The sequence below is a fragment of the Ruditapes philippinarum genome, unplaced genomic scaffold (genome assembly GCF_026571515.1).
Source record: "Ruditapes philippinarum isolate M1 unplaced genomic scaffold, ASM2657151v2 ctg1068_1_1_1_1, whole genome shotgun sequence".
Lineage (NCBI taxonomy): Eukaryota > Metazoa > Mollusca > Bivalvia > Venerida > Veneridae > Ruditapes > Ruditapes philippinarum.
This window is the reverse complement of record NW_026864182.1, coordinates 149,494-174,632: the sequence shown is the minus strand read 5'-3', so window position 1 is coordinate 174,632 and position 25,139 is coordinate 149,494. Positions and strand designations below refer to the sequence as shown.

Below are 25,139 nucleotides of genomic sequence, written 5' to 3'. Positions count from 1 at the left end.
AAAGTATATAAAGCTATATACAGTTGTGTATCTGCTGCAAATATAAATGTTTAAACTTCTGAAAAAGAATACTTCCAAAATGCCTGTATGAAATAGATATGTTAGTATATTTCATAAGGTTGCAAAACGGTCAAAACACTTCTTAATACAAAACCGGAACATTTTATACTGTATAATATTCAACAGAGACATTCTATGTTATCATTCTTTTGAGAATATGGACCAGAATATCGAGATAAAATAATTGTACTGTTAACAAATGTTAAAAAAATATTTCATTGGATATAACTTTATACATTTTTATATTTGACCTTGAAGGTAAAGGACATTCAAAGGTCAATGTAAAAGCTAACTTAAGTTACATATGTACTAAACATGGCGGTTTTGTCCAAGTATGACCGATATCATGGAAACTCGTCATTTCACTTTTAGGGTCAATGTCATTTAAAGGCCAAGGTCATTTAAAGACCAAGGTCATACACTCAACACCTAGCGATTTTGTCCATGGTGATGTTTAATGTTAACTCCAACTGCATGAATGAATCAAATAACAAATATATATGCAATACAATATTAAAAAAAAACTTAAAAATGAATTCAATCAGTCCTTCTTTAACAAAGTAAAAAATTCGATAGTATCGCCATCTCTATCTCTTGTGAACCGTCATGATCAGGTGGTTCTTCAAAGATGTCGAACAGGACACACTAGAGTTACACATTCTCATCTTTTAGCGGGCGTTGATGCTCCTTTTTGTATAGGTTACAATTTATATTTCAGTGTTTGAATGTTATGATCCTGCACAGTTTCGTGATATATATTAGGTCGTATATATTACCGAGAAAACTCACTTACAGAACTTTTTGGTTCAGTTTATTCCAAAACATTGATCGACCATTTAAACTTAAACAATTATAGTGTTAGGCGCGGTATGGTCAGTTATATGTGTCAATATGTGCCTCTAAATTCAAACAAACAAACAAACAAACAAACAAACGAACAACGAACGAACAAGATAGTTGGAAGTGTAAAGGTGAAATTCACAAGTAGACTTAATGAGACACCAGTATACCCCTCTGAACACGTGTTGTGCTGAAGTGCAATAAGGCAGACGTACTTTCATGAATATAATTCATTACACTAACTTTCACAATGCACAACCTTCTTTTTTAACCTTCTTTTTTAAATGGTTTGTAAATTTAAAGTTGTAACATTAGGTTAATCCACAAATACAAAATTTCAAAATGTCAGGCATAATCGTTGACTGGTTATTGCAATTTTACAAGAAAGATTGGAAACCCAAAAACAAGCGCGTGATCTGAAGAAAAAAGCAGGATTTTTGTTGTTGTTTACAGCACACAGCGACTATATAATTGTTTCACCTCTAAAGTTATATACTTGACTTACTTCAAGGTGAAGGTGTAGATTTATGCTAAGACTGTAATCGTTATATATGTGCCAGTTTGCAAAATTTGGGCTATTTATACATATGGAATATCTTTAAATGAACATGTTATTACACCATTGATGAACATTAATAACATTCTTTAGACATTATAAAAAGACTAAATATTTCTGTGAGAATTTGAATAATTAGATTAGACCAAGATTTTTTTATGAAAATTGACAAATCTGCTGAATATAGTGTATTTTGATGATAACCAGGCGAGAATAGATTAATTAATGTAAGTATTATTTTTATTGTCGGAATAACAGATATAACAGAAGAATGGGCGAGGTGAGGGGGGGGGTGGCAGGGCGGAGGATTGCATTTGCTACAATATACTATTATGATCATAAGGAACGGAGACATAAAATTTTAAACATATGTTAATATCAAAACCTTTAACGAAAGAAATATTTATTACCTTGAGTAGTTAAATACCAAGCGAAATGCAACAATTTAAGTCATTGAAATTACTAGTGAGTAAGAGTTCGGTAAATTAAATTACACACCTGTAAAAAACACACAGTATTACCGGCGCCAGTGATGGCAGATCACTGCAGTGATGGCAGATACCTGAAATTTAACGCTCGGTACAGGTAGGTTATAAATTTGGTTGGTATTATAATATCACACAAATACGACCTATTTCATTGCTATGAAACTATTGCCCATTGACTGAAGATACTATTAGGTAATTTTGGACTCGTTTTTCCTCTTTTTAGACTATTTTGAGCGGGTTAAAAGTGACAGCTTCGGAAAAATCCGTGAAAATGTCAGTTTTTTGTTCAAAATATCTCAAGTTTTAACTAAATGGTAGAATTTCGTGTTATTAATATAGACGTTCATCCATTGGTGTCACGCAAGCCAAATATCTACCCCGTGAGTTTTTTCTTGAAAGTTTAACAGACGTTCAATCTGATTCGGTCGAAGAAAAAATGCTGCCGTTGTAGGCAGATACTTATTTTAAATGCTGCCGTCGATGGCAGAAATACCATGAAAGTGGCTAACATTCTGACAGAAAATCAAGGTCTATCTTTCATCAATTCCTCTATTCTTTGCGTCCTTTTAGTCGGAATAGAGACGTTAAATAATCATTTCTAATATTTTTCTCAAGATAGAAAAGTTATTAATGCGATATGTGCATCGAAAAAAACTTTTTAGCAACAAGCAGTTACAATACAAAATGGGATTATTCAGTACGACCCAATTGCACTATAAATGAAAAAAATCATTTTTTTATATTCATGCATGTGTGCTTGATCTGTTGTGTCTGTCAGTTACATGCATACAATACCATATGTATCTTTAGTTTAGCAGTGCATAATTTACTCCCTTTTCAAGACATAACGCCATTTGCATATTACAGCTGTAACTTAAGTTAGTGGATATTCATTTGCTAGCATATGACATTATTTTCTTGAAGTAGTAATGTTCATCGCTTCATGACATATAAAGGCAGAAATTTACTTAGTCGGCGTTAATGCTGCAGATGATAATATACTTAATCGATGTAATATAGGGAAGATTGTTAACGTTGCAACTGACAAGATCTGTGGACATCAGTGTATCATACAACAATGTATGTTAATGTTACATGGAAATTAGGAGAATATTATCGACAGTTCAAATATTTTCATATATAATCAAGTTCTAGAAAAACACGACGACGTGTTTTCATTTTTGAAATCGCGTTGTATGTCAACCTTACTGTTAGTACTGTTGTTAATATTTTAGCATAGTTAATGTAATTCAAAGGCAAACTACAACGCGATTTCAAACATAAAAATTTAAAGAAATGAAAAAAAAAAAATGAATTTCTTCATGTTATTTGCTCTATTTATAGTGCAATTTGGTCGTACTGAATCATCACATTTTGTTTTGTAACTGCGTGTTGCTAAAAAGCTTTTTCGATGCACATACCGCATTTATAACTTTTCTATTTTGAGAAAATATAAGAAATGATTATTTAACGTTTCTTTTCCGACTTAAAGGACGCAAAGAATAGAGGAATTGATAAAAAATTGACCTTGTTTTTCTGTCAGAATGTAAGCCACTTTCATGGTATTTCTGCCATCGACGGCATCATTTAAAATAAGTATCTGCCTACAGCGGCAGCATTTTTTATTCGACCTGACCAGATTGAACGTCTGTAAAACTTTCAAGAAAAGACTCACGGGGTAGATATTTGGCTTGCGTGACCCCAATGGATGATCGTCTATATTCATAACGCACAATCCTGCCAGTTAGTTAAAACTTGAGATATTTTGAACAAAAAACTGACATTTTCACGGATTTTTCCGAAGCTGTCACTTTTAACCTGCTCAAAATAGTCTAAAAAGAAGAAAAACGAGTCCAAAATGGCCTAATGATGTCTCTAGTCAATGGACAATAGTTTCATAGCAATAAAATTGATCGTATTTTTGTAATATAATAATACCAACCAAATTTATAACCTACCTGTACCGAGCGTTAAATTTCAGGTATCTGTCAATCTGCCATCACTGGCGCCGGTAAGACGGTGTGTACACGAACAATGAGTATTCGAAACTATCAGCAAAACAGTTAATGTTTTGTCGTTTAACAAAATGTATTTTGTTTAAACTCCGATTGCGAGTATACTCCTTGCGGAGTGATGCAATTACTTGAGATGATGATGATGATGATGATGAAGAATTCAACATTGGAGTTTACATACAAAGAAATACAATTGTATTTCTCCGTTAACAAACTGTTTAACTCAGATCAATCAGGCTCGATTTTTGGCAAAGAATAGCCTCCATAACCTTGTGCATTCTTTCGCCTAGGTTACCTTGACGGTGAAGTTCAAAGTTTATGTACATGAGTACATAAGAGAGAATACAAAACATTTCATGTATTTGTTATACACTTAACGTTCTGCCTCGAGCGTGCCACGTGACGTTCACAAGTCTATACAGTAGGTAATTTCATGGGAGAATCCCCGATATCTTCTCTAAAAATAAACCAGCAGCTTTTGAGGTTTTTAGTAATTTCAAAGAGGTTGTATACACGGTGATAAGACGTTACCACAACTTTTCCGCGCAACGTTTCTTTCTGGACAAAAAAGTAATGCAGGCTAAACGTATTGTAGGAAATAGCTTATAAAATATCTTACTGCTAGACATTGCAAACTTATTCCAAATTTTTAATTATTCCATCGATTTTTTGAAACATTTTATCGTTTTAATCTAGCACAACACAATTCGCAAAACATAACATATTTCAAAGAAATAGTGTTTACAAAAGGTCGTGTCGACCTCAACATGAGTCCTCCTAATTGTTAAGCATAAAATAAAGTTCCACACAAAATGGTGTGTTTCTATTGTAAATTTTTGGGAATATATGGTGGAAAAAAGTCTTACTGAAATGAATATTGAAGCACCGCGTAGCACTGAATTTTAACACCTCATTTTTAGTCCGTTAGACTGATGATAACTAGCATTGTTTTGTTTTGCACCATACTTTATAAGTAACTGTAGACTTACAGATCTACTTTATACAAATATGTTTTATTTGATGGAAGACTGTTTAATTTCTCTATCATTTATAAAATGTTATTTAATAGAAGACTTGTCCAAAATACCAGTTAGATAAGTGCAATGATCTTAATAGATTAGTAAGTTGATTTTTGTTTCGAATTTCTTCAAATGCGTAAACTCCACATGTAAATAATATCTATCCACGATCGACGTTACTGGAAAGAAACCAGAAAAAATGAGGTGATTTAAGGAAGAATAATACGGTGTCCACATCTTACAATTGACCAAGTTGTATGGTACCTTAAGTACACACGTGGAAACTTGAACATCATATCAAATATACAAAAACAGGTTATTAAAGCGGTATTACTTGTTCAAACGACAATTACAAATGTATGTACATCTATAGTGCATGTCGATCAGTCATATGAACTAAACGGACTAGAAAGTCGTTATATTTCGCGACAAATATATTTTCACAGTATACTCCAACTGTTTTCACTATCTTGACTTAGATAGTGAAGCATTTTGCAATAAACTTCAAATTAAATTACACATTCGGTGCAATGAAAAATTCGATGATTTTGCCTTGGTTTAGGCAAGTTAGCATTTGTTTTCTTGTCGTATGCAGGCTTGAGATTCATTTTGTATGAAGTATTATATTTTAACGTAAACGCCTTATCACCGTGGTATATATCTTTCAAGAATTGCATATCGTTTGATATTGTCACCATTTGCTCACTCGTTTTTCTTGAATAATTATATGGTGCGAAGTTGAAAGCGTTTCAATGCTTTTAAATTAAGTCGATTTTTCATTTTGATTTTGAGTAGATACCTCTTTATTATCACTTGCATATTCTTTCATTTCAAGTGCACATCTTTTGCATCTTCTTCGATTTCAAGTACACATCTTTTGCATATTCTTCCATTTCAAGTGCACATATTTTGCATATTCATTCGTTTAAAGTGTACATCTTTTGTATATTATTTTGTTTCTAGTGCACATCTTTGCATATTCTTTTATTTCAAGTGTGCATCTTTTGTATATCATTTCGTATCAAGTGTTCATGTTGTGCAGATTCTTTCGTTTCAAGAGTACATCTTTTGCATATTCTTCCATTTCAAGTGCACATCTTTAGCATATGCTTTCGTTTAAAGTGTACATCTTATGCATATTCTTCCATTTCAAGTGCACATCTTTTGCATATTCTTTCGTTTGAATTGAATATCTTTTGCATATTATTTCGTTTAAAGTGTACATTCGTTGCATATTCTTCCATCTCAAGTGCAAATCTTTTGCAAATTCTCCCATTTCATGCTTACAAGTTGATTTTTTTCTTTTTAGCATTACATGCATGTATTGATTTAAGTCATTCATGTTGTTGAGAAAAAAATGTATTCGAAAAACAATCGCTAAGATCTTAACCAAAGGCGCATGTGTTGGATGCAAAATAGCTCGCTTTACAAAGTTTTTACATAACTCGGCAGATGAAAATGCAACCAAATTTAATACGAATTGTCTACCAGGCACTTGTTTATGTTTTTGGTGTGGATGTAGAGAATACGAGATGTTAATACTATGAGTTTATTTCTAAGACTGTAGTCAATTGGTCAGTTCACTAGGCAGGCGGAGCCTAACACTCTAGTTTAAAGGTACTGCATGCAGTATATATTTAATGTAAAATTAAATATGAAACAATATATATTTAATGTAGAATTAAATATGAAACATCTCCCTTCTTTTAAAAAAAACAACAACAAGAAATTTCTAAAGAATCTCAAGGCAAATAATGTTGATATCACTTGTATCTGATTGATCTTAATGTCTGTTTTATTGCCATGATAATATTCTCAGTTCTATTCCTCCACAGATGTTGTAAAAATGTCAGCAAATAATTTATGGCTTATCTGTGAGGTAAAATGTCCATTTAATTGATAGCTGATTTCACGCTAGTTCCATGGTGTATCATTACACTAATAGTCACTTAATTCACACCGACCTCAAGAATGATAATATTTGTAGTCTACACGTGTTTCTTTGCACTGCAGTACAGTAGAGATATTTGTATGCAAAACTGTACATAAACACATATATCATTTAAAAGCCAACATAACATTATTAAAATAGCATTTATTGTATAAGTAACAAATTTCTACATGGTTTATGAGATTTTTTTAACACAACGACCTGATCTTGTTTTATATTCATTGTCTGAATTCTCAGACAGAGGTGATTCATGTTTGACAGGCGAGGATTGTTTTGGTGTCTGGGGCTGTAAGACAACAGGGGATTTTTGAGAATTAACGTCTTGACCTGATGTCAAAATTTAATTGGCAGGGTCATTTGTACTAGGGTTATGAACTTTTGTGTTATAGGATTTAATTTCTAAAGATGGTTCGTGTAATGTAAAATTTGAACTGTTCTCAGTTTCAGAAAATGGTTGTTCATTTGATTTTAGTAGATAGTATCTATTTCGTCTATATATTGCACCATCTTTTGTTCTAACATCATAAGATCTGTCATGAACTTTATGCATAACTTCTGCAGGTAACCAACTTTTTCCTTGCCTAATTCTAACACCTTCTCCAATTTCTAGAGGTTTGAGGGTTTTAGTTGACCTGTCATTACAATATTTTGACCATTGTTTAGCATTAAACATGCTGTCTCTGATATCTTGAGTGTTAGGAACTTTGGGATCAAGTTGCTCTGACATTAATGGCAATGTTGACCTTAACTGTCTGCTCATAATCAGCTGTGTTGGAGATTTTCCACAGGGTAATGGGGCATTGCGATATTCCAGCATGGCAAGATAAGGATCTTTTCCTGCTTGTTTTGATTTTGTAAACAGATTTTTGACAATTTTGACATCGATTTCTGCCAAACCATTGTCTGATGAATGACCTGGGGATGATGTGATATGAGAAAAATCATACAGTTTTGTGAACTGTAAGAAACTTTCTGCACTGTAACACGGGCCTTTATCTGAGTATAATACTTCAGGTATTCCATGTCTGCTAAAGAAGCTTTTCAATTTGTTAATGACTGTACTAGATTTTGTACTTGAGATTTGACTAACTTCTAAGTACTTGCTGTAAGCATCAACTAATAACACATAATCTGAGTTATTCCAATGAAAAAGATCTGTAGCACAAATTTTGCGAGCTCTATTTAAGCATTTTTCTAGACCTAAGTTAGCATCATGAATAATGTCAAGCATAAGTGATCTGAGCTCTGCTGGAACTAGAATTTTAGTATTCTTTAAGATGACACCATCTATAACTGATAGTTCATCTCTGAAATTCCAGAATTCCAGAATACTTTGAGGGCAATCTGATCTATTATTAGGCCATTCTTCATGAATAACTGATGAAAGAATTTTCATTTGTGGGTCAGATTTGGTTGTTAACCTAATTTGTTCCATTTTTTGGTCACTCACTGGTAAGTTAGACATTATTGTGTGTACATGTGTTTCTACATAAGCCGATTCGGCTATTTCTGGGCATGTGTCTGGTAAGAATTTCCTAGACAAACAATCTGCTAGGGGTATATCTTTCCCGGGGATGAAAACTACATCAATATCATACGGCTGCAAATGCAGTTATATGCGCTGCAGTCGTGGAGGTGCTGAGTTCAAGCCTTTTTTCCATATAGCTTGGAGAGGTTTATAATCACTTTGACATGTAATACGTTTACCTTAAATGTACAGGTGGAATTTTTTACATCCGAAAAGGATAGCGAACAATTCCTTTGTGATTTGGGCATAATTGACCTCAGTAGGGGTAAGTGACTTTGATGCAAAACCAACTAGTTTACCCTCCTGTATGAGTACTGAAGATAAACCATACTTGAACGAGTCGACTTGAAGAGTAATTTCCTTATTTGGGTCAAAATAAGAGAGTATTGGACCAGGGCTTTATGTAATAATGCTTTAACCTGTTGTAGGGCATTTTCTTGGAGTGCATTCCAGCTAAAATCTACATCTTTAGAAAGAAGCTGTCTCATGGGTGCAGTAATTTCTGAGAGTTTGGGCGCAAATCTATGTAAGTATGTGACCATGCCTAGCACTGTTTGCAATTCCTGTTTAGAATTAGGAGATGGCATCTCTGCTATGGCCTTGACCTTTGCAGGGTCTATTTTTAAACCTTGATCAGTAATTAAGTGGCCAAAGAAAGGTGACTCTGTTTTCCCTATTTCCGTTTTGTCGGGATTGAATTTGATACCTATTAATTGGCATCTCTTCAAGAGTTTGTCCAGATTTTGGTCATGTTCTGCCCTATCTTTGCCGTAAACAACAATGTCGTCAACAATTGTTCTTACTCCTGGCAAATTTTCGAGACACTATTCCATTTTTGCAAAACTTGCATCATTTGCATTCTTTAGGCCATATGGGAGTCTTAGGAATCTGTATCTTGCAAAACAACTGTTAAAAGTTGTCAAGTAAGATGATTTTTCTGTTAGTTGGATAGACCATTAACCACTACATGCATCTTATTTTGAAAACACAGTAGCATTTGACAAGTCGGTCAATATGTCGTCAATTGTCCTATTAGGGTAATGAGGTCTTTTGATGGCATTGCTTAGATCTTTCGGATCTAAGCATAACCGTAAAGAGCCATTAAGTTTTTCTACTACAACTAGACTATTTACCCAGTCTGTCGGTTCTGTGACTGTCTAAATAATTCCTAAGCTTTCCATTCTGTCAAGCTCTATTTTAAGTTTGTCACGAATGGCAATAGGAACTCTGCGTGGAAGGTGAACTACTGGTGTGACATTGTCACGCAACTGTATTTCAAGTTCCCCTGGCAATTTTCCTATTCCGTTGAAAACATCTGAGTATGTATTGAGCACTTGCTCCTTTGTGATAGGCACTGTGCACGTATTAGCCAGAACTAACTTAATTAAGTTTAACTTAAGGCATGTTTGAAGACCTAGATTGGGGCTTGAATGTGTATCTACTATGTAAAACTCTTCTGTAGAGATTTGACCTTTATATGTACAAGGAAGATTGATACAGCCATCGACTTTGAGAGGCTGACCATTGTATACGGTTTATTGCTTTTGTGTTGGAAGCACGTGACCTAATTTGCCTAATGATCTGAATATTGACCTTGGGAGAACATTGACCTGAGCTCCTGTATCAATTTTCATATTAAGTTCTGTTGAGCAGACTTTGACCGTATCAAATGCTTGATTTGTTGTGCTGTCATGCTCAACTGTATAGACATACATGTCATTATCATGACGGGGTAGGGAACAATCTATTCATTCTACTGTGCATCGGTCGAATGTTCCACTATCGCTCACTTAACGGGAGTGTATTCAGTAAGCTGCGAAGGGAGCGTAGGAACAATCAAGATCATGTGTGTTTAAATGTGTTACCTCATTAACATTTTTGCTTCCTAAATCCTGTTTTTTTTCCTACACACTTTTGCGAAATGATTAAACTTTGTACAGTACAAACACTTTTGACCTTTGGCTGGGCATGTATCACGTTTTAAATGGTAAGTCCCAAAGTGATTGGTTCTAATGTTGTGTTTGCTGCCATCTGTCTTCCTGCTTTGCGTCCAAAACTGCTTAAATGGTGCTGCTGCTGAGGATTTCCTGACTGCATTGATGGATTGGGCTTGGACGCTTATATCCCTTAGCTGTGTCTGACTTAATGCATACGTGCGAGACAAGTCAATACATTTTTCAAGTGTCAAGTTTGATCCTTCATTGATGAGTTTCTCTCTTATCTGGTAGACGTACACCAAATACAATGTGACCACGTATCATCTCGCTTTGTATCTCTTCTGCGTAGCCACAGTCCTTTATAAGTAATTTTAAATCTGTGTTGAACTCTTCAAAGGTCTGTCCTTCAGATTGTATACACGATTTAAATTAATACCTTGAGTAAATGTGATTCACTTTGGGTGCGCAATATGTCTCGAAACCTTGATAATATGTCTGAAGCAGTTTTCTTTCTTCAGCTGTAACTGTCCAGGTTGAAAATATTTGGCGACCCTTCTCACCAACCCAGAGCATTTTTAAGTAATTTCACTTTGCCTCCTCTGTTTTCTTCTCTAGTGGCCCTCCAAACATAAAGTCACAATGTTCTTTAAACTTCTTAAATGCAGTTGGCAAGTCTCTAGCTTCCCAGTCCATTCTTGGATTTGTTGCTGAATCCATCTTTTTACAATGGTTATAAATCCAGAATACGTTTAATTTCTGTTATTTTAATTATTATTATAAATAATTAAATCCCACTTCTGACACTATGTTTTATATTTTAGGTGTGGATGCAGAGAATACGAGATGTTAATATGAGCTTATTTCTAAGACTGTAGACAATAGGTCAGTACACTAAGCAGGCGGAGCCGAACACTCTAGTTTAAAGGTACTGCATGCAATATATATTTAATGTAGAATTAAATACGAAACAATATATATTTAATGTAGAATTAAATATGAAACAGCATTATTCTTGGATTTACCTCATTTACTGTAAAGTCATAACCATAAAACTGTTCTCAAAATATAAAAGATGTGAACTTTGCAAAACATGTTTCAAAAGAGAGTCGTCACGTTATGGATAACATAGGAGAAACAAAAACGAAACGTAAAAGCTAACTTTGTACTAGACAGACGGAAGTACATGTACGAGAAGAGGTGAGACTGGGGGATGTAGTAAAATATGGCGGGAGAAATGGAATCGAAGTTTATTTGGACGACATACCGCAATGCGAGGCGCAGGAGTTTGTAATGGAGTTGATGGTTTATAGAAACTATAATGTTATCCGTGAAAAGAAAACGGTAAACCTAAGACAGAAACGGTTGTTTGTTAAGAACTACCATCCGGCACACTGCTGCTCTATGAGTGATCGTGTACAGCGTGCTTGTGAAATGAGAATACAAAGTGCAACTATTGGCTTAAAGAAACCTTTTTTGAAAGCTGTATTCTGAAAAACAATTATAATGATTGATTTGATTTGATTTGAAAGAAACCAAAAAATTTGAATATTTATTTTGTACACTTAACCGATTTTTCTTTACGATAAATGGCAACCACAAATCATGTTCTCTAAATAATTCAAAGAACACATTATAAGTACATGTAAGTCATTTTTTATACCTTGTATGTTGTATTCATAGCTTGATACTTTGACTGGAATTTTTATTTTTGCAGCCTTTTGTGTACAATATTACGAAAGCCTAATAGTGTCAAATAAAATAAAAAATTAAAATACAAAGGCGTTATAACGCGAAGAAAGGTGTTATAACGCGAATCAAAAGGCGTGATAACGCGAATAAAGGCGTAGCAACGCGAATAAAGGCGTTATAACGCGAATCAAAAGGTGTAATAACGCGAACAAAGGCGTAGCAACGCGAATAAAGGCGTTATAACGCGAATCAAAAGGCGTAATAACGCAAATAAAGGCGTTATAACGCAAATCAAAATGCGTAATAACGCGAATAAAGGCGTGATAACGCGAATCAAAAGCCGTAATAACGCGAATAAAGGCGTAGTTACGCAAACCAAAAGGCGTAATAACGCAAATTAAAACGCATTATAATGCCAATTTAATACCATATTTATACTAATCAAATTGCCTAATAACGCTAGAAAGGAAGACCAATATTGATCTGAATTTATTGCTCAAGATATAAACTCGTATAGAATAATACAATATACATTTACAATAACTATCATTCAATTTGCACAGTAATAATGCAAACTATTTGTCATAAACTAACGAAGACTCTTTAATATTTGCCAATATAAGATGACTTGGTGACTTATAGGCCATAAAGTATTTCCTCCTTCAAATAACAATCCCCCTATTGTGGGCCAAATGAAACTTAAGTTATGCTCCGGAAACCAAATTGCTAACGGACGGACGGACAGACGGACGGACGGACGGACGCCAGGGGGTATAACATAATATGCCCGAAATTCTTTCGAGCATATAATAAAACGCACATCTAGATCAATTCATTTAAATCAACATTGTTCTTTCTTCCATACATTACTAGGCCACTATTTGAAATTTATATGGTATTAAATTAGCGTTATAACGCCTTTTGTTTTGCGTTATTTCGCCTTTTGGTTCGCGTTATTACGCCTTTTGATTCGCGTTATAACGCCTTTATTCGCGTTATAACGCCTTTTGATTCGCGTAATTACGCCTATTGTTTTGCGTTATTACGCGAAAAAATGTGTTATTTCGCCTTTCAATTCGCATAATAACGCCTTTATTAGCGTTATTACGCCTTTCAATTCGCGTTATAACGCCTTTATTCGCGTTATAACGCGTTTGATTCGCGTAATTACGCCTATTGTTTCGCGTTATTACGCGAATAAAGGCGTTATTACGCCTTTCAATTCGCGTTATAACGCCTTTCAATTCGCGTTATTACGCCTTTCAATTCACGTTATAACGCCTTTATTCGCGTTATTACGCCTTTTAATTCGCGTTATAACGCCTTTCAATTCGTGTTTTAACGCCTTAATTTGCGTTATAACGCGAAAAGTAAATATACCAACTCTAAAAATAAGAAGAATGAGGGCTATGGCCATTGAAACTTTTAAAATTTTTCATGATATGTCTCCTGCTGTTCTGTCTGACCTTATTGTCAAGAATACATCTGGTATAAATATTAAATATTCAAATATTTTGCAGATCCCGCAAGTAAGAACTACAACTACTGGTAAAAAATCTTTCAGGTATGCTGCACCTGCTTTATGGAATACTCTGCCTGACAATTTTGAAAATGTTCAAAATTTAAAAATGTAAATGTATTGCTTGCAGCTAACTTCTATTTATTTATTTATTTACTCCACTTTTATTTATTTTTCTGGGTATGAACATTTTTTTGGTCTCATTTATTATTTAGTTTCTTCAGTTTTTGCTTTAAATGTGTTTTTGCTTTTCTTCCTTGCATGTTTCCTGCTTATGGTAATATTATCATTTAGTTTCTAGATAGGATGTTGCTTTATTTGTGATCTTTTTTTTTTTTTTTTTTTTTTTTTTGCTTATCTTTCCAGCATGACTCAAGCTAGTTGTTAAATGAGTTCAACTGTTGACTTACATGTATGATACCTTCTGTCTTTGTGTAGTCTGATAACCTATAGTCTTTCATATTTAAATTATATATAAAAAATGTATGTTTATTTATTTTCTTTTTTAAATTTTTATTTATTTATTTATTCATTTAACTATTCATTAAATTTTTAATTGTTTAATTGGTACATTATTGAATTTTAAGTAAAATTTTTAGATACTAGACATTGTAAGCATAGTTTAAAATACAAGCTAATGATGTAGAATTGGGTAAACTATCATTTAGTTTTTTAGCATCTGATTCATTTTTATAAAAATATCCAAAAAGGTCTATTTTATGTATGTGATGTATATATATCATGTCTAATCATTTTTTATTGTAGCTGTTTTATCTTTGTTGAACTTATACTTTATGTTATAAACAGTCAGTTATAAAAGCCCCTAGAGCTTATGTTGTACTGTTGAAAACTTGCCGACTTGAAGGAAAAAAACTTATCTTATCTTATCTTATCTTTTCTTATCTTATAATTGTAACTTAACAGAAACACTTTCAACCTTGTAAGCATACCTATCAATAATTAAGATATACTTTCACCCTAATGTGATTTACTTATACCTTACTTTTTTTCAAAATCTTGTTACCTATAGCCTATTACCCAAGGCGTAATTGGGAACGACATTCACATAATTAGAAAATACTACAGGTTATTAAGTAATTATACAGGACATATCCGTAGATAATTGAACATATGACGCACATATAAGAAGATTAGATATAAGAAAAGAAAAGATGAGATAAGAAAAGAAATTCATTTACTATAGTGACGTGTTTAAAATCAATGATGTGATACATGTGAAGACCAGTCCAATGGACCTATAAGACACCAAGTCATCTTATATTGGCAAATATTAAAGAGTCTTCATTAGTTTATGACAAATAGTTTGCATTATTACTGTGCAAATGGAATGATAGTTATTGTAAATGTATATTGTATTATTCTATACGAGTTTATATCTTGAGCAATAAATTCAGATCAATATTGGTCTTCCTTTCTCGCGTTACTAGGCAATTTGATTAGTAAAAATGCGGTATTAAATTGACATAATAATGCGTTTTAATTTGACACTTATAGTTTTTGCAATTTATTCAGAATTTCTTGGGGAAAACATAACCCTTGCCCTAGTTTTTACAAGTGAATTCTGAATTTTTGGAGAAAAAAAACCTTTACCCATTCAGGATGAAGCTATAAGCATCGTTTTTATTATATTTTACGACTAATACACCAGCAGAGGGGATGTTAAATAATTATTAAACAATTGTAACCTTCCGCATGAATCTGGTGCAGTCAAAACCAGTCCAGATGAAATATAAGGTGTCCTTTATGTATGGAAACTTCCTGGTGACAATTTTACATGTTCTATAAAAATGATAACTCCCACGTAGGAGATAAAAAACCTTAATTATGAGTTTATAAGTCATACGTTGGACTTTGTAATTCCTAAGTAGGAGATAAAAAAGCCTAATTAGGAGTTTGTATCTCCTACGCAAGAATTTATAACTCCTATGTAGGAGATAAAAAAAGTCTAATTAGGAGTTTATAACTCCTACGTAGGGCTAATAAATTCTTAGAAAGATACTAAGTCGATTTTCTGTGCTATTCTTAGCCGGATTTGAGTGAAACTGGCCAAAACAGGAGGAAGCGTCCTGGTGTCAATTTATATGTTCTATAAAAAAGATAACTCCTATGCAGGAGATAAAAAAAGCCTAATTAGGACTTTATAACTCATACGTAGGACTTTTAAACTCCTACGCAGGACTTTTTAACCCCTACGTAGGACTTTATAATTATAAAGATAAAAAAGCATAATAAGGAGTTTATAACTCCTACGTAGGAGATAAAAAAAAACTAATTAGGACCTTAAAACTCCTACGTACGATACATGTGCTGATGCACAGAGTGCGACAAACATGTATGCTAGAGTTTAACTTAGGATAGTATATTATGTAGGAAAATAAATTATATGTGTCAAATTGTAATTGTGGCAAGCCGCTTTAGTAAATACCCTTATTCTGTAGCCAGAGATGATTTTGAGCGAAATACCAGAACTCAATAATCTGAATTATTTTGAGCAATACATCTAGGCTAAAGATGTCATTCTCTACATATATGAAACGATGATTCTGTAAGTTACATTGATTATACAAAACAATGCATCGGTAAACTTTGTTCAAAGTAGGATATAATTCATCTTTAAACTTATGCATGCATATGCTTTGCAAATCGCAACTTTCCGGAGCTAGAAGAAGACACTTCACTCCTCCACCCCCACCCCTGACACTAAAAGGATTAAATCATTCCAAGCGGCCGAAATTGATAAATTGCTCGTTTTGTTTAAGCTAACTAGGGAAAATGTAATCTTTAAAGCCTTTTAAAATTTTGATATATTCATATTTTAGACACTTAAATGCTTGTTGTCGGGTAAGTTTTTCGAAGAGCTGTGAAGCAAATTTTCAAAATACATCACTAATGGTTACAGACACTTTACCCCAAGACACTTCACACTCCAGAAACCTGAGACACTGTATTGAAAGTGTCCTCAATATTTAAGATTTGAAATTTCGGTGGGGGGGGGGGGGGAGGAATTAAGTGTCAAGTTCCATCGCCGATGTTGAGATTTGCAAAGCATTTTGTATACATTTCCGTAGGAGATACAAACTCCTAATTAGGCTTTTACACATCTTTAGAATAAGTGAACTATGTCATTAATGTATTTTATTGACCTAAGCCCATATACAAAGTTGGTAGGGTATTACAAACGGAGGTCAACTGTAAATTAAATACTTCCTTGTTTTATAAAATAATGAAAAGTGATATTAAAATATTAACAATAATTTAAATTGGTTAGAGATGAGACATCGTGCCTTTCATAGATAATGCCCTGCATGTGTGTCTAAATGTTGAAATACCTCTGCACAGAATAAGGAACTAATTAACTGACCTGCAATTTGGTATTCGCGTTAACCTTGTGCTAGCCCTTGGTTAAGGATTTGTTTGCAAGTGTGTTTCTTCTTAGCCATCAACATTCATTGTTTGACTTCAAATGTGATTTTTGATTCACTGTTCAAGACACATAACCTAAGCATTAATTTGGAAATAATTGTATCCCTTTATCAACTCAAAGAATTTCTCGGGACAAGATTTATCTGCATAACCATTGAGGTAATGCACTTGAAACTAAACGCATCTTTTGAGATCATTAATGTAGATTACTTCCCTCTAACATGTTTTTTTCTTTTTTCAAAGAATTTAATTCTTCATGAATAAGAGAATTCTTTTATTATTCAGGTTGATGATGTTGAATATTTGAGCGTGCTGTCCGAAATGCAGCGCTTGTTTAAAGGCATTGCATAAACGTATGATAATTTACAATTGAATCATATCTGGAGTTTGGTCATTATTGATGACGGATATAATACAAATGTATATACATTAAAATGTAAAATATAATTTGCTAGAACATTTGAAATTTGTAGGTTATTCATTTTACAGTAAGAGACTTTCCTGCTAGACTGGATCTGAATTATAATAAAGTATTTCATACATAGTGAGTGAATTGAAAATATCTATTATGAGAGTTTTATTTTAGCTCGACTATTCGACGATTAAGGAGAACTATCGCAATCACTTACGTTAAAGTTTGCGTACCACCTCAAATATTTTCAAAGTCCATTGACTTACTGTATGGCTTTGAAAATGCACACTTGTTAACCATCATGCCCCTAATCTGAACACTGGAAGAGATAACTCTGTCAAGCATTTTGATGCCCCTTTTTTACTTGAATTTACATTAAAGTCGGCGTACCACCTCATATATTTTCAAATTCCATTGGCATCTGGATTCGAAACTGTATACACTTAATCACCATCATTCCCCCATTCTGTACACAAGACGGGGTAACTCTGTCAAGCAGTTTGACAGAAGTATGCCCCTTATTCGACTTAGATAAAGTTTGCGTTCCACTTCAGATAATTTCAAAATACCATCGTCATATCGCTATGAGACCTTGCACACTTTTTTACCATCATATTATGACATAATATTAACCTGTGTACAGGAGGAGGTCTCTGTATCAAGCTTCTATCTACAGCATTATGCCCCATTTTTTACTATCAAGCACTGAGAATAGTCGAGCACGCTGTCCTACTGGCAGTTCTTGTATATAATTTTGAGCAAATTTATCAATTATTTATTCATTAGAGGAAGATTCATGGGAGGAATTAAGAACAGCATACAGTTGGACGACAATAGCTTAGAATTTCCCCGGCGGGTACTGGATAGTAATACTAGGTGCTAGAGGGTAGGGCGTAGAAGTTACTTGATTTTCCAGTACCGTCCATGAACTGGCTCAATCAAACCGAGCCTGCAACAGCAGGTTTCAAGTGTTTTGTGGCAAGCGTAAATAGTGTACCTAATTTCAGTGTTAGATTAATATGTCCTTCGGGATGGTGGTGGAGGTGTTGGTAGTTTTCACGTCTGATCACTTCAGTAAGGCACATTGAATTTACCAGCCACCGCAACGATCATGGACAGGCTGTGAAGCAAGGAACTGAAACTTCTGTACAGTTCAGTGCGAATGAATGTAGAAAATATTTCTTAATCAGTCACAACGAAAGTGGCATGCGCCGTCCGGGAATCGAACCCGGGTCGCCCGATTCACTGTCCAACGCTCTATCTCATTGTATCTATTGAGCTAACCGGACGGCTTGGTCCTTCAGGATCATTGATTGCAAAACGTTTATAGTTAATGATTGAAAACTACTTAGCTAGCTGGTACTAAGAGGCGTGAGAGATGTTGCAAATTAATTACATTGTCTCTCATGAACAGACCCAATCAAACAGATCAACTTTGCCTTGTTTTTATTTTGGAAGTTGAAAATCACTTGAAAAACACTTACAGCTACCTAGATGATATTATTAAAATGAATAATCTTTATTTTGATCAAATTAGTTCAAATGAAATCTTAAATATATCCAAGTGAACTTAAAATGAATAAAACAAACTCTTCATCTATTTTAGCGTTTAGCATTTTTATCATTAACAATAACACAGTAACTAAAATGTATGAAAAAAAGGAGATGTTTTTGATTTCTAAATAATGTTAACTGTTCACATGTACTTCAGGCATCATCATATGGGGTATATATTTCTAAGTTAATTAGATTTGCCAGGGCCTGCTGTCGTGTGGATGATGTTAATGAATGCAATTTATTTATTACTTCAGCAAGGCTATCGCTATAAATTACGTAAATATTTTACAAAGATTTTTTCATCGTAATTCAGATAAGTTTTAAAATTTAATTATAATTTAAAAACTTTTAAACTACTAGGTATTAGCAAAAAAAAATTGTAAACAAAGTGATCCCTCAAAGCCTGATTTCTGTGAAGATGACAGTTTATCTGTGATATGCATTGATCCCTTTTCAAAATTCCATTTTATTTTAGTTTTGCGCATTGTTTTCTAGTTTAGGACACACGCATTCTTTTACTGGGGGACCATACGCCGCTTTTCACGGAATGGCACTTACGTGTCAAATTGAAGCAGAAGCATGAAAACCGCTGTATGAACACATCTTCTCAATGTTTCGAAATTCAAAATTTCACCATAACCATGATTGATTAAATGTTGAATTCTGCTTAAGCCGGTACTAGAGGGCGTGGACGGTAGTTTTGCACTTTCCAGTGACCTAGTTATTCATCGTAGATGACCTATGTTTGAACTCATGCAAGTTATCACCTAGACAAGCATCCTGACCAAGTTTGATGATGATTGAGGCAAAAATATGACTGCTTGAGTGTTAACAAGGTTTTTCTATTTTTAGCTCCTGTGACCTAGTTTTTCATCCGAGATGACCCATGTTCGAACTCATCCGAGCCATTATCTAGATAAGCATGCTGACCAAGTTTGATGAAGATTGAGGCAAAAATGTGACCGCTAGAGTGTTAACAAGGTTTTTCTATTTTAGCTCCTGTGACCTTGTTTTTCATCCGAGATGACCCATGTTCGACCTCATTTAAGCTATCAATTAGATAAGCATCCTAACCAAGTTTGATGATGATTGAGGCAAAAATGTGAAAGCTAGAGTGTTAACAAGCTTTTTCTTTTTTTAGATCTGGTGACCTAGTTTTTCATCTAGTCTATTGTAACCAATCCACGTATATCCAGGCACTGTTTATCAATGTGCGTTTCACAAAATGAAATAACGTCTCTTTGTACATAATTTATTATACTCATTCTAATATCATTTTTATCTTTTGTCCATCCACAGACGTTAATGTGAGCAAGCCTAATTGCACATGGCCGGGATATATCCTAAAATTCAGGGTTAGTATTTTGGTCACGTGAATTTTCGGCACGTGCGTCGTTATCTCCTAGCAATCTGTCGTTTTCATGCTGATTTGATGCGTCCTCTATTATCGACAAGTAACGAGCGTTCCTGAGGCAGATTATGAATGGTTGCTCTTGCATTCATTTTAGTTAGCCTTTTGATATGTGACTAACTACTTCGTACTTGAACATGTTTGTATTCAGCACTGAACGTAGTTTGGGCTGATTTCTCAACAGCAGGACTTTTTGCTCTAGAGTTTCCACACTAAATTTCAATATCGGTGTTCTATCGTGAAATATTGCCGGTTAGTCGAATTTCATGCGTTACAATGACTTTTGATTTGACCTCTTCGCCCAATAAGTTCACTTGCTCCTGTGCTTTCTGAATTAAGTCCTCTAACTCTGTGACTTGGATTCCACTAGCCGTGCATGTTCGATTTTGGTCACTGATTGAATTACCTTGACCAAACGAGGTACCGTTATCGCTTGCATGCACAGAAGCTCTTTTCTACTCAAAAGCAACCATTCTTTTTTCAACTGATCAGCTTTTGTTAACATCTCGTAAATGCGCATTTATTCTCGAGTGATATCAATTTTGAGCTCATTTTTTTCAAAGTGTCCACCTTCGAATTAATTATACTCATTAGTTCCGATTTTAAATTGTCAAACTTTGTTTCAAACGATATGCACCTAATTTTAATTCCCTCACAGTATAAGATAGAAAAGTCAATTGCTCTTTTTCTGACATTGCGCCGTTACCTTGATCTGTAGTCGCCATATTTTATCTCAAATCTTGTGAGGTCTCATGTGGGGGCTTTGATGTCTTGGCAGTATTGTGAAAATGTGTATTTTTTCTATTGTTTCTAGAAATGGATGGGGATTCGAACACAGACTTTGATAAATTTATTGAATCATCATACGGAAATAATACAGAATTTGTGACTCCAAGAATCTCACTTACTGCTACATTGTTCACCTGTGGCGAACCTCTATGTTTGAATTGCTTGTTTATCAGTGATATTTGATCAGTCTCACTGCTTTTTTCCTTTTTTTTATTACCTCGCCCTATGTGAAAAAAGTTCCAGTACTATATCCAGATGTATTTACTTAATCTCATTTGTGCTTTAAATCCTACATTTTTTCTTTGTTAAATCCAAAAATAAACCAAAATTAATGATTTTTTACCTCTGAGAAAATTACACAGCCATTTTAAATTGATCACGTGATATTATGTATAAGTTCACAAGGCAATGCTACATATCCAATATTTAAGCTCAAGGCATTAAGTTTCATACAATAAGTCTTGGACATGTTATTCACTATGCAGGTTAATATAAATCATGACCCCATCCCCTTGGGGCGTGGAACATTTTGACCAAAGGTACATGTACATTTTGTAGTGGTCAACAAGGCAATACCAAATCTAAATAGTTAAGCTTTAGACATTTGAGTTTGGGAAAATAAAGCTTAAATGCGTTTTTCTTATGTAAGGTAAGTGATTCCCTTTACCAACATATGCAACAGACCGGAACCATTTGAACAACTTGACCACCGAAGGGTCATTCCTGTAAAGTCTGATTAATGTGCAGTCATTGGTTTCAGAGAAGGAGAAAAGGAGTTTAAACATCCAAGAGGTTCAGCAGCTGGAGTGCGGTGTAATAATTGAGCCGCCTTATTGATTTAAAATGTATTATTTTGACGAAATGATTAACATTAAAACATTTTAAGAAATTCGTATGAGCTTTTATGTTTGTTACTGTTACATTATATGAAATTATGAAATATATGTCATTTCTATTTTTGTAAAAGAAATGAAGATACATAGTGGAATGTGAAAAGTTAAAAGTGACTGTGAATCGTAAGAAAACGCACCATAAACTGTCTAAAATAATAATGAAAACTGGGGAAGGTGTTAAAATGAAAATCAATAATAATCTTCTTTTCTTATCAATAAATAAACCCCGGTGTGATCCTTGTTAGAAACAGAAACTATTCGTTATCAACATTTTATAGGTACTTGTTAATATGTTATTTATATGAGTGACAGCAGTCGCAGTTTGAAATGGTCTTACTTAATTGACATGTAATTTTGTTTTTTATATTCAGGTAGGAGAAAATGGCCGCAAAGACATTAAACATAACATCAAAAACGTTTGCTGAAAGTGACAATTTTGAATCAATTGTTAGTACCCTTACTGACTGCGAGTTTAACTCTGCTTCTGTAAAAAAATCCTAAGACAATTGAGTTATTTGGCAGTACAACAGAAACTGATTCATCTAGCTGTTATATAGCTTCTTCACCACACGATGACAACTGTTTGGTTGATAAATTTTACGAAGACTTACAAGCGTCAGAGACTGATTCCGACTCTGACGATGATCAAAATATCGATGTAGATGACGACGATATAGGCGCTGTATTTGAAGAAACTAGAGAAATATACAAACATGAGCTATCTCAAACCCTTCCTGATTACACGAAACCTGTATCAAAGGACGTTGGTGTCCAAGATATTGAAGCAGCCATTGATAAAATACCACAGACAGATAATAATGAAGATCAAAGTAAAGACAAAAGCTGCGCAAATTGTTGCACTAAGAAAAGAGTTGAAAATGCATGTTTCTTTAAAAAAGGTCAACACATAAGACTTCCCGGACAATATTTCACCTTCAATTTTGGGAAAAAACTTCGAAAACTTTACAATCACCATGCAATTGTAAAACAAATCAACAAAGCAGATGATCAAAAAGTAGAGTTGGTTTTAATTCATTTTACCAAAGTTGGCAAGGACATAAATATCCATGAAACGTCAAAGACATACGATCTTGCACACGATGAAATATACATTGTTGAATACTTACACCCTCGGTATGAAGCAGACGACATAGTGAAAAGAGCAGAATCGATGTTGCCGAAAAATTGGGAAAATTCCGACAAACGTCGTTATAGAAAATTTAGATCATACAATGTATTTACTCGTAATTGCGAGCATTTCGCTTCATGGTGTGTGGTCGGTGCAAAAGAAAGCTTTCAGGTTAAAAGTCTTCGAAAAACTATCGCTAAGATCTTAAGCAAAGGCGCAGGTGTTGGATGCAAAATAGCTCGCTTTATAATGAGGTTTTTATATAACTCGGCAGATGAAATTGCATCAACGTTTAATATGAATTTTCTACCAGGCATTGTTCTTGGATTTACTGCTTTGGTGTACCTCATTTACTGTATAGTCATCACGATAAAACTGTTATCAAAATATAAAAGATGTAAACTTTGCAAAACATGTTTCAAAAGAGAAGTCGTCACGTTATGGACACATTTCGGTGCCTTCATTGCAACATCAGGGATATCTTATATTCTTGTCCATTTTCTATTGCCAATGATCAAACCAACAATTGCTGTAATCCCTGTGTTACTCGTTATTGTATTGCTTTCCTTGGCAGTGCAGTGGGGCATAGGAAAAGTAAGGAGAACGTTGATGTCTCCATATGAATGTGAGAAGGTTCCAGTGCTAACATTATCAGACTTGAATGTAGGAAGTATGATCACATTCACCTATTTTGGTTTCCAACATTTTGCCATAGTAACAGAAGTCCATGAGGAAACTGATGACTCCACTATCGGGACAATAAAATTTGTACATTATGGTTTAAAAAGTCTGAATATATTTCGCAAAAGGCATGTTATGGAGGAGTTAATTCGTGTTGATCTGAATAAAGCGTCAAAAAAGCTAAAGATGGTGGATTGTAAACATTTGAACAGTTACCCAAGCCATCAGGTGGTGCAAAGAGTAAAACAAAGAGTCGGGGAGACAAACTGGAATGCAGTGTCAAATAGATCTGATCATCTATGTTTCTGGGCTTTGGTTAAACAAGAAAAGGAGCTTGAAAATAGCAACACAAATGCAGAAAACACAGAAAACATAGGAGAAACAAAAACGAAACATAAAAGTTCACTTTGTACTGGACAGACGGAAGTACATGTAAGGGAAGAGGTGAGACTTGGGGATGTAGTAAAGTATGGTGGGGTAAATGGCATCGTAGTTAATTTGGACGACATAACGCAATGCGATGCGCAAGAGTTCGAAATGGAGTTGATGGTCTACAGAAACTATTATGTTATCCGTGAAAAGAAAACGATAAACCTAAGACAGAAACGGTTGTCGGTTAAGAACTACCATCCGGCACACTGCTGCTCTATGAGTGATCGTGTACAGCGTGCTTGTGAAAAAGAGAATACAAAGTGCAACTATTGGCTTGAAGAAAGCTTTTTTGAAAGCTGTATTCTGAAAAACATTTGATTTGAAAGAAACAAACATTTGCCTATCTATTTTGTACACTTTACCATGTTTTCGTCATGATAAATGCCAACTATTACGCGTGTTTTCTAAAAAACGAACACATTATAAGGAAGTCATTTTTGTACCTTGTATGTTGTGTCTTTTGTGTACAATATTACATGTAGGGATGTGGCACGAACTCTGCTTCATTTGCATGGTATGTAATTCGAAAAAAAAAAACAATTACCAGTTGTGGTTTAAAAAAGCAAATGAATAATAAATATATATTTTAGGTTTGTGAAAAAATGTTTGTATCTACAAAATACCTTTCAAAAGCACTGAATCCAAAGAAGGATACAATAACGTAGATAAAAAAACAACAATAAGTTGGGAGAAAATAAATTTTCATACAGTGCTAAAGTATAAATACCCAAGTACTTACGGGCGTATTAATCCTTTTAAACGGGGGTGTATTACATTATAATGGCACAC

General features: G+C 34.1%; 1 protein-coding gene across 2 annotated transcripts; it reads left to right on the top strand.

Moving 5' to 3' along the window:
- The first annotated feature begins 1,425 nt into the window (after window positions 1–1,425).
- LOC132724731 (uncharacterized) lies at window positions 1,426–25,085 on the top strand. Of its 2 annotated transcripts, XM_060709675.1 has the most exons (3): window positions 1,426–1,683; window positions 13,604–13,647; window positions 22,480–25,085. In XM_060709675.1, the coding sequence occupies exon 3, from the start codon at window positions 23,280–23,282 to the stop codon at window positions 24,666–24,668; it is 1,389 nt and encodes a 462-aa protein (XP_060565658.1). In that variant the 5' UTR covers window positions 1,426–1,683; window positions 13,604–13,647; window positions 22,480–23,279; the 3' UTR covers window positions 24,669–25,085. The 2 variants fall into 2 exon arrangements, with proteins under 2 accessions (XP_060565658.1, XP_060565659.1); XM_060709676.1 differs by lacking the exon at window positions 13,604–13,647.
- The last annotated feature ends 54 nt before the right edge of the window (window positions 25,086–25,139 follow it).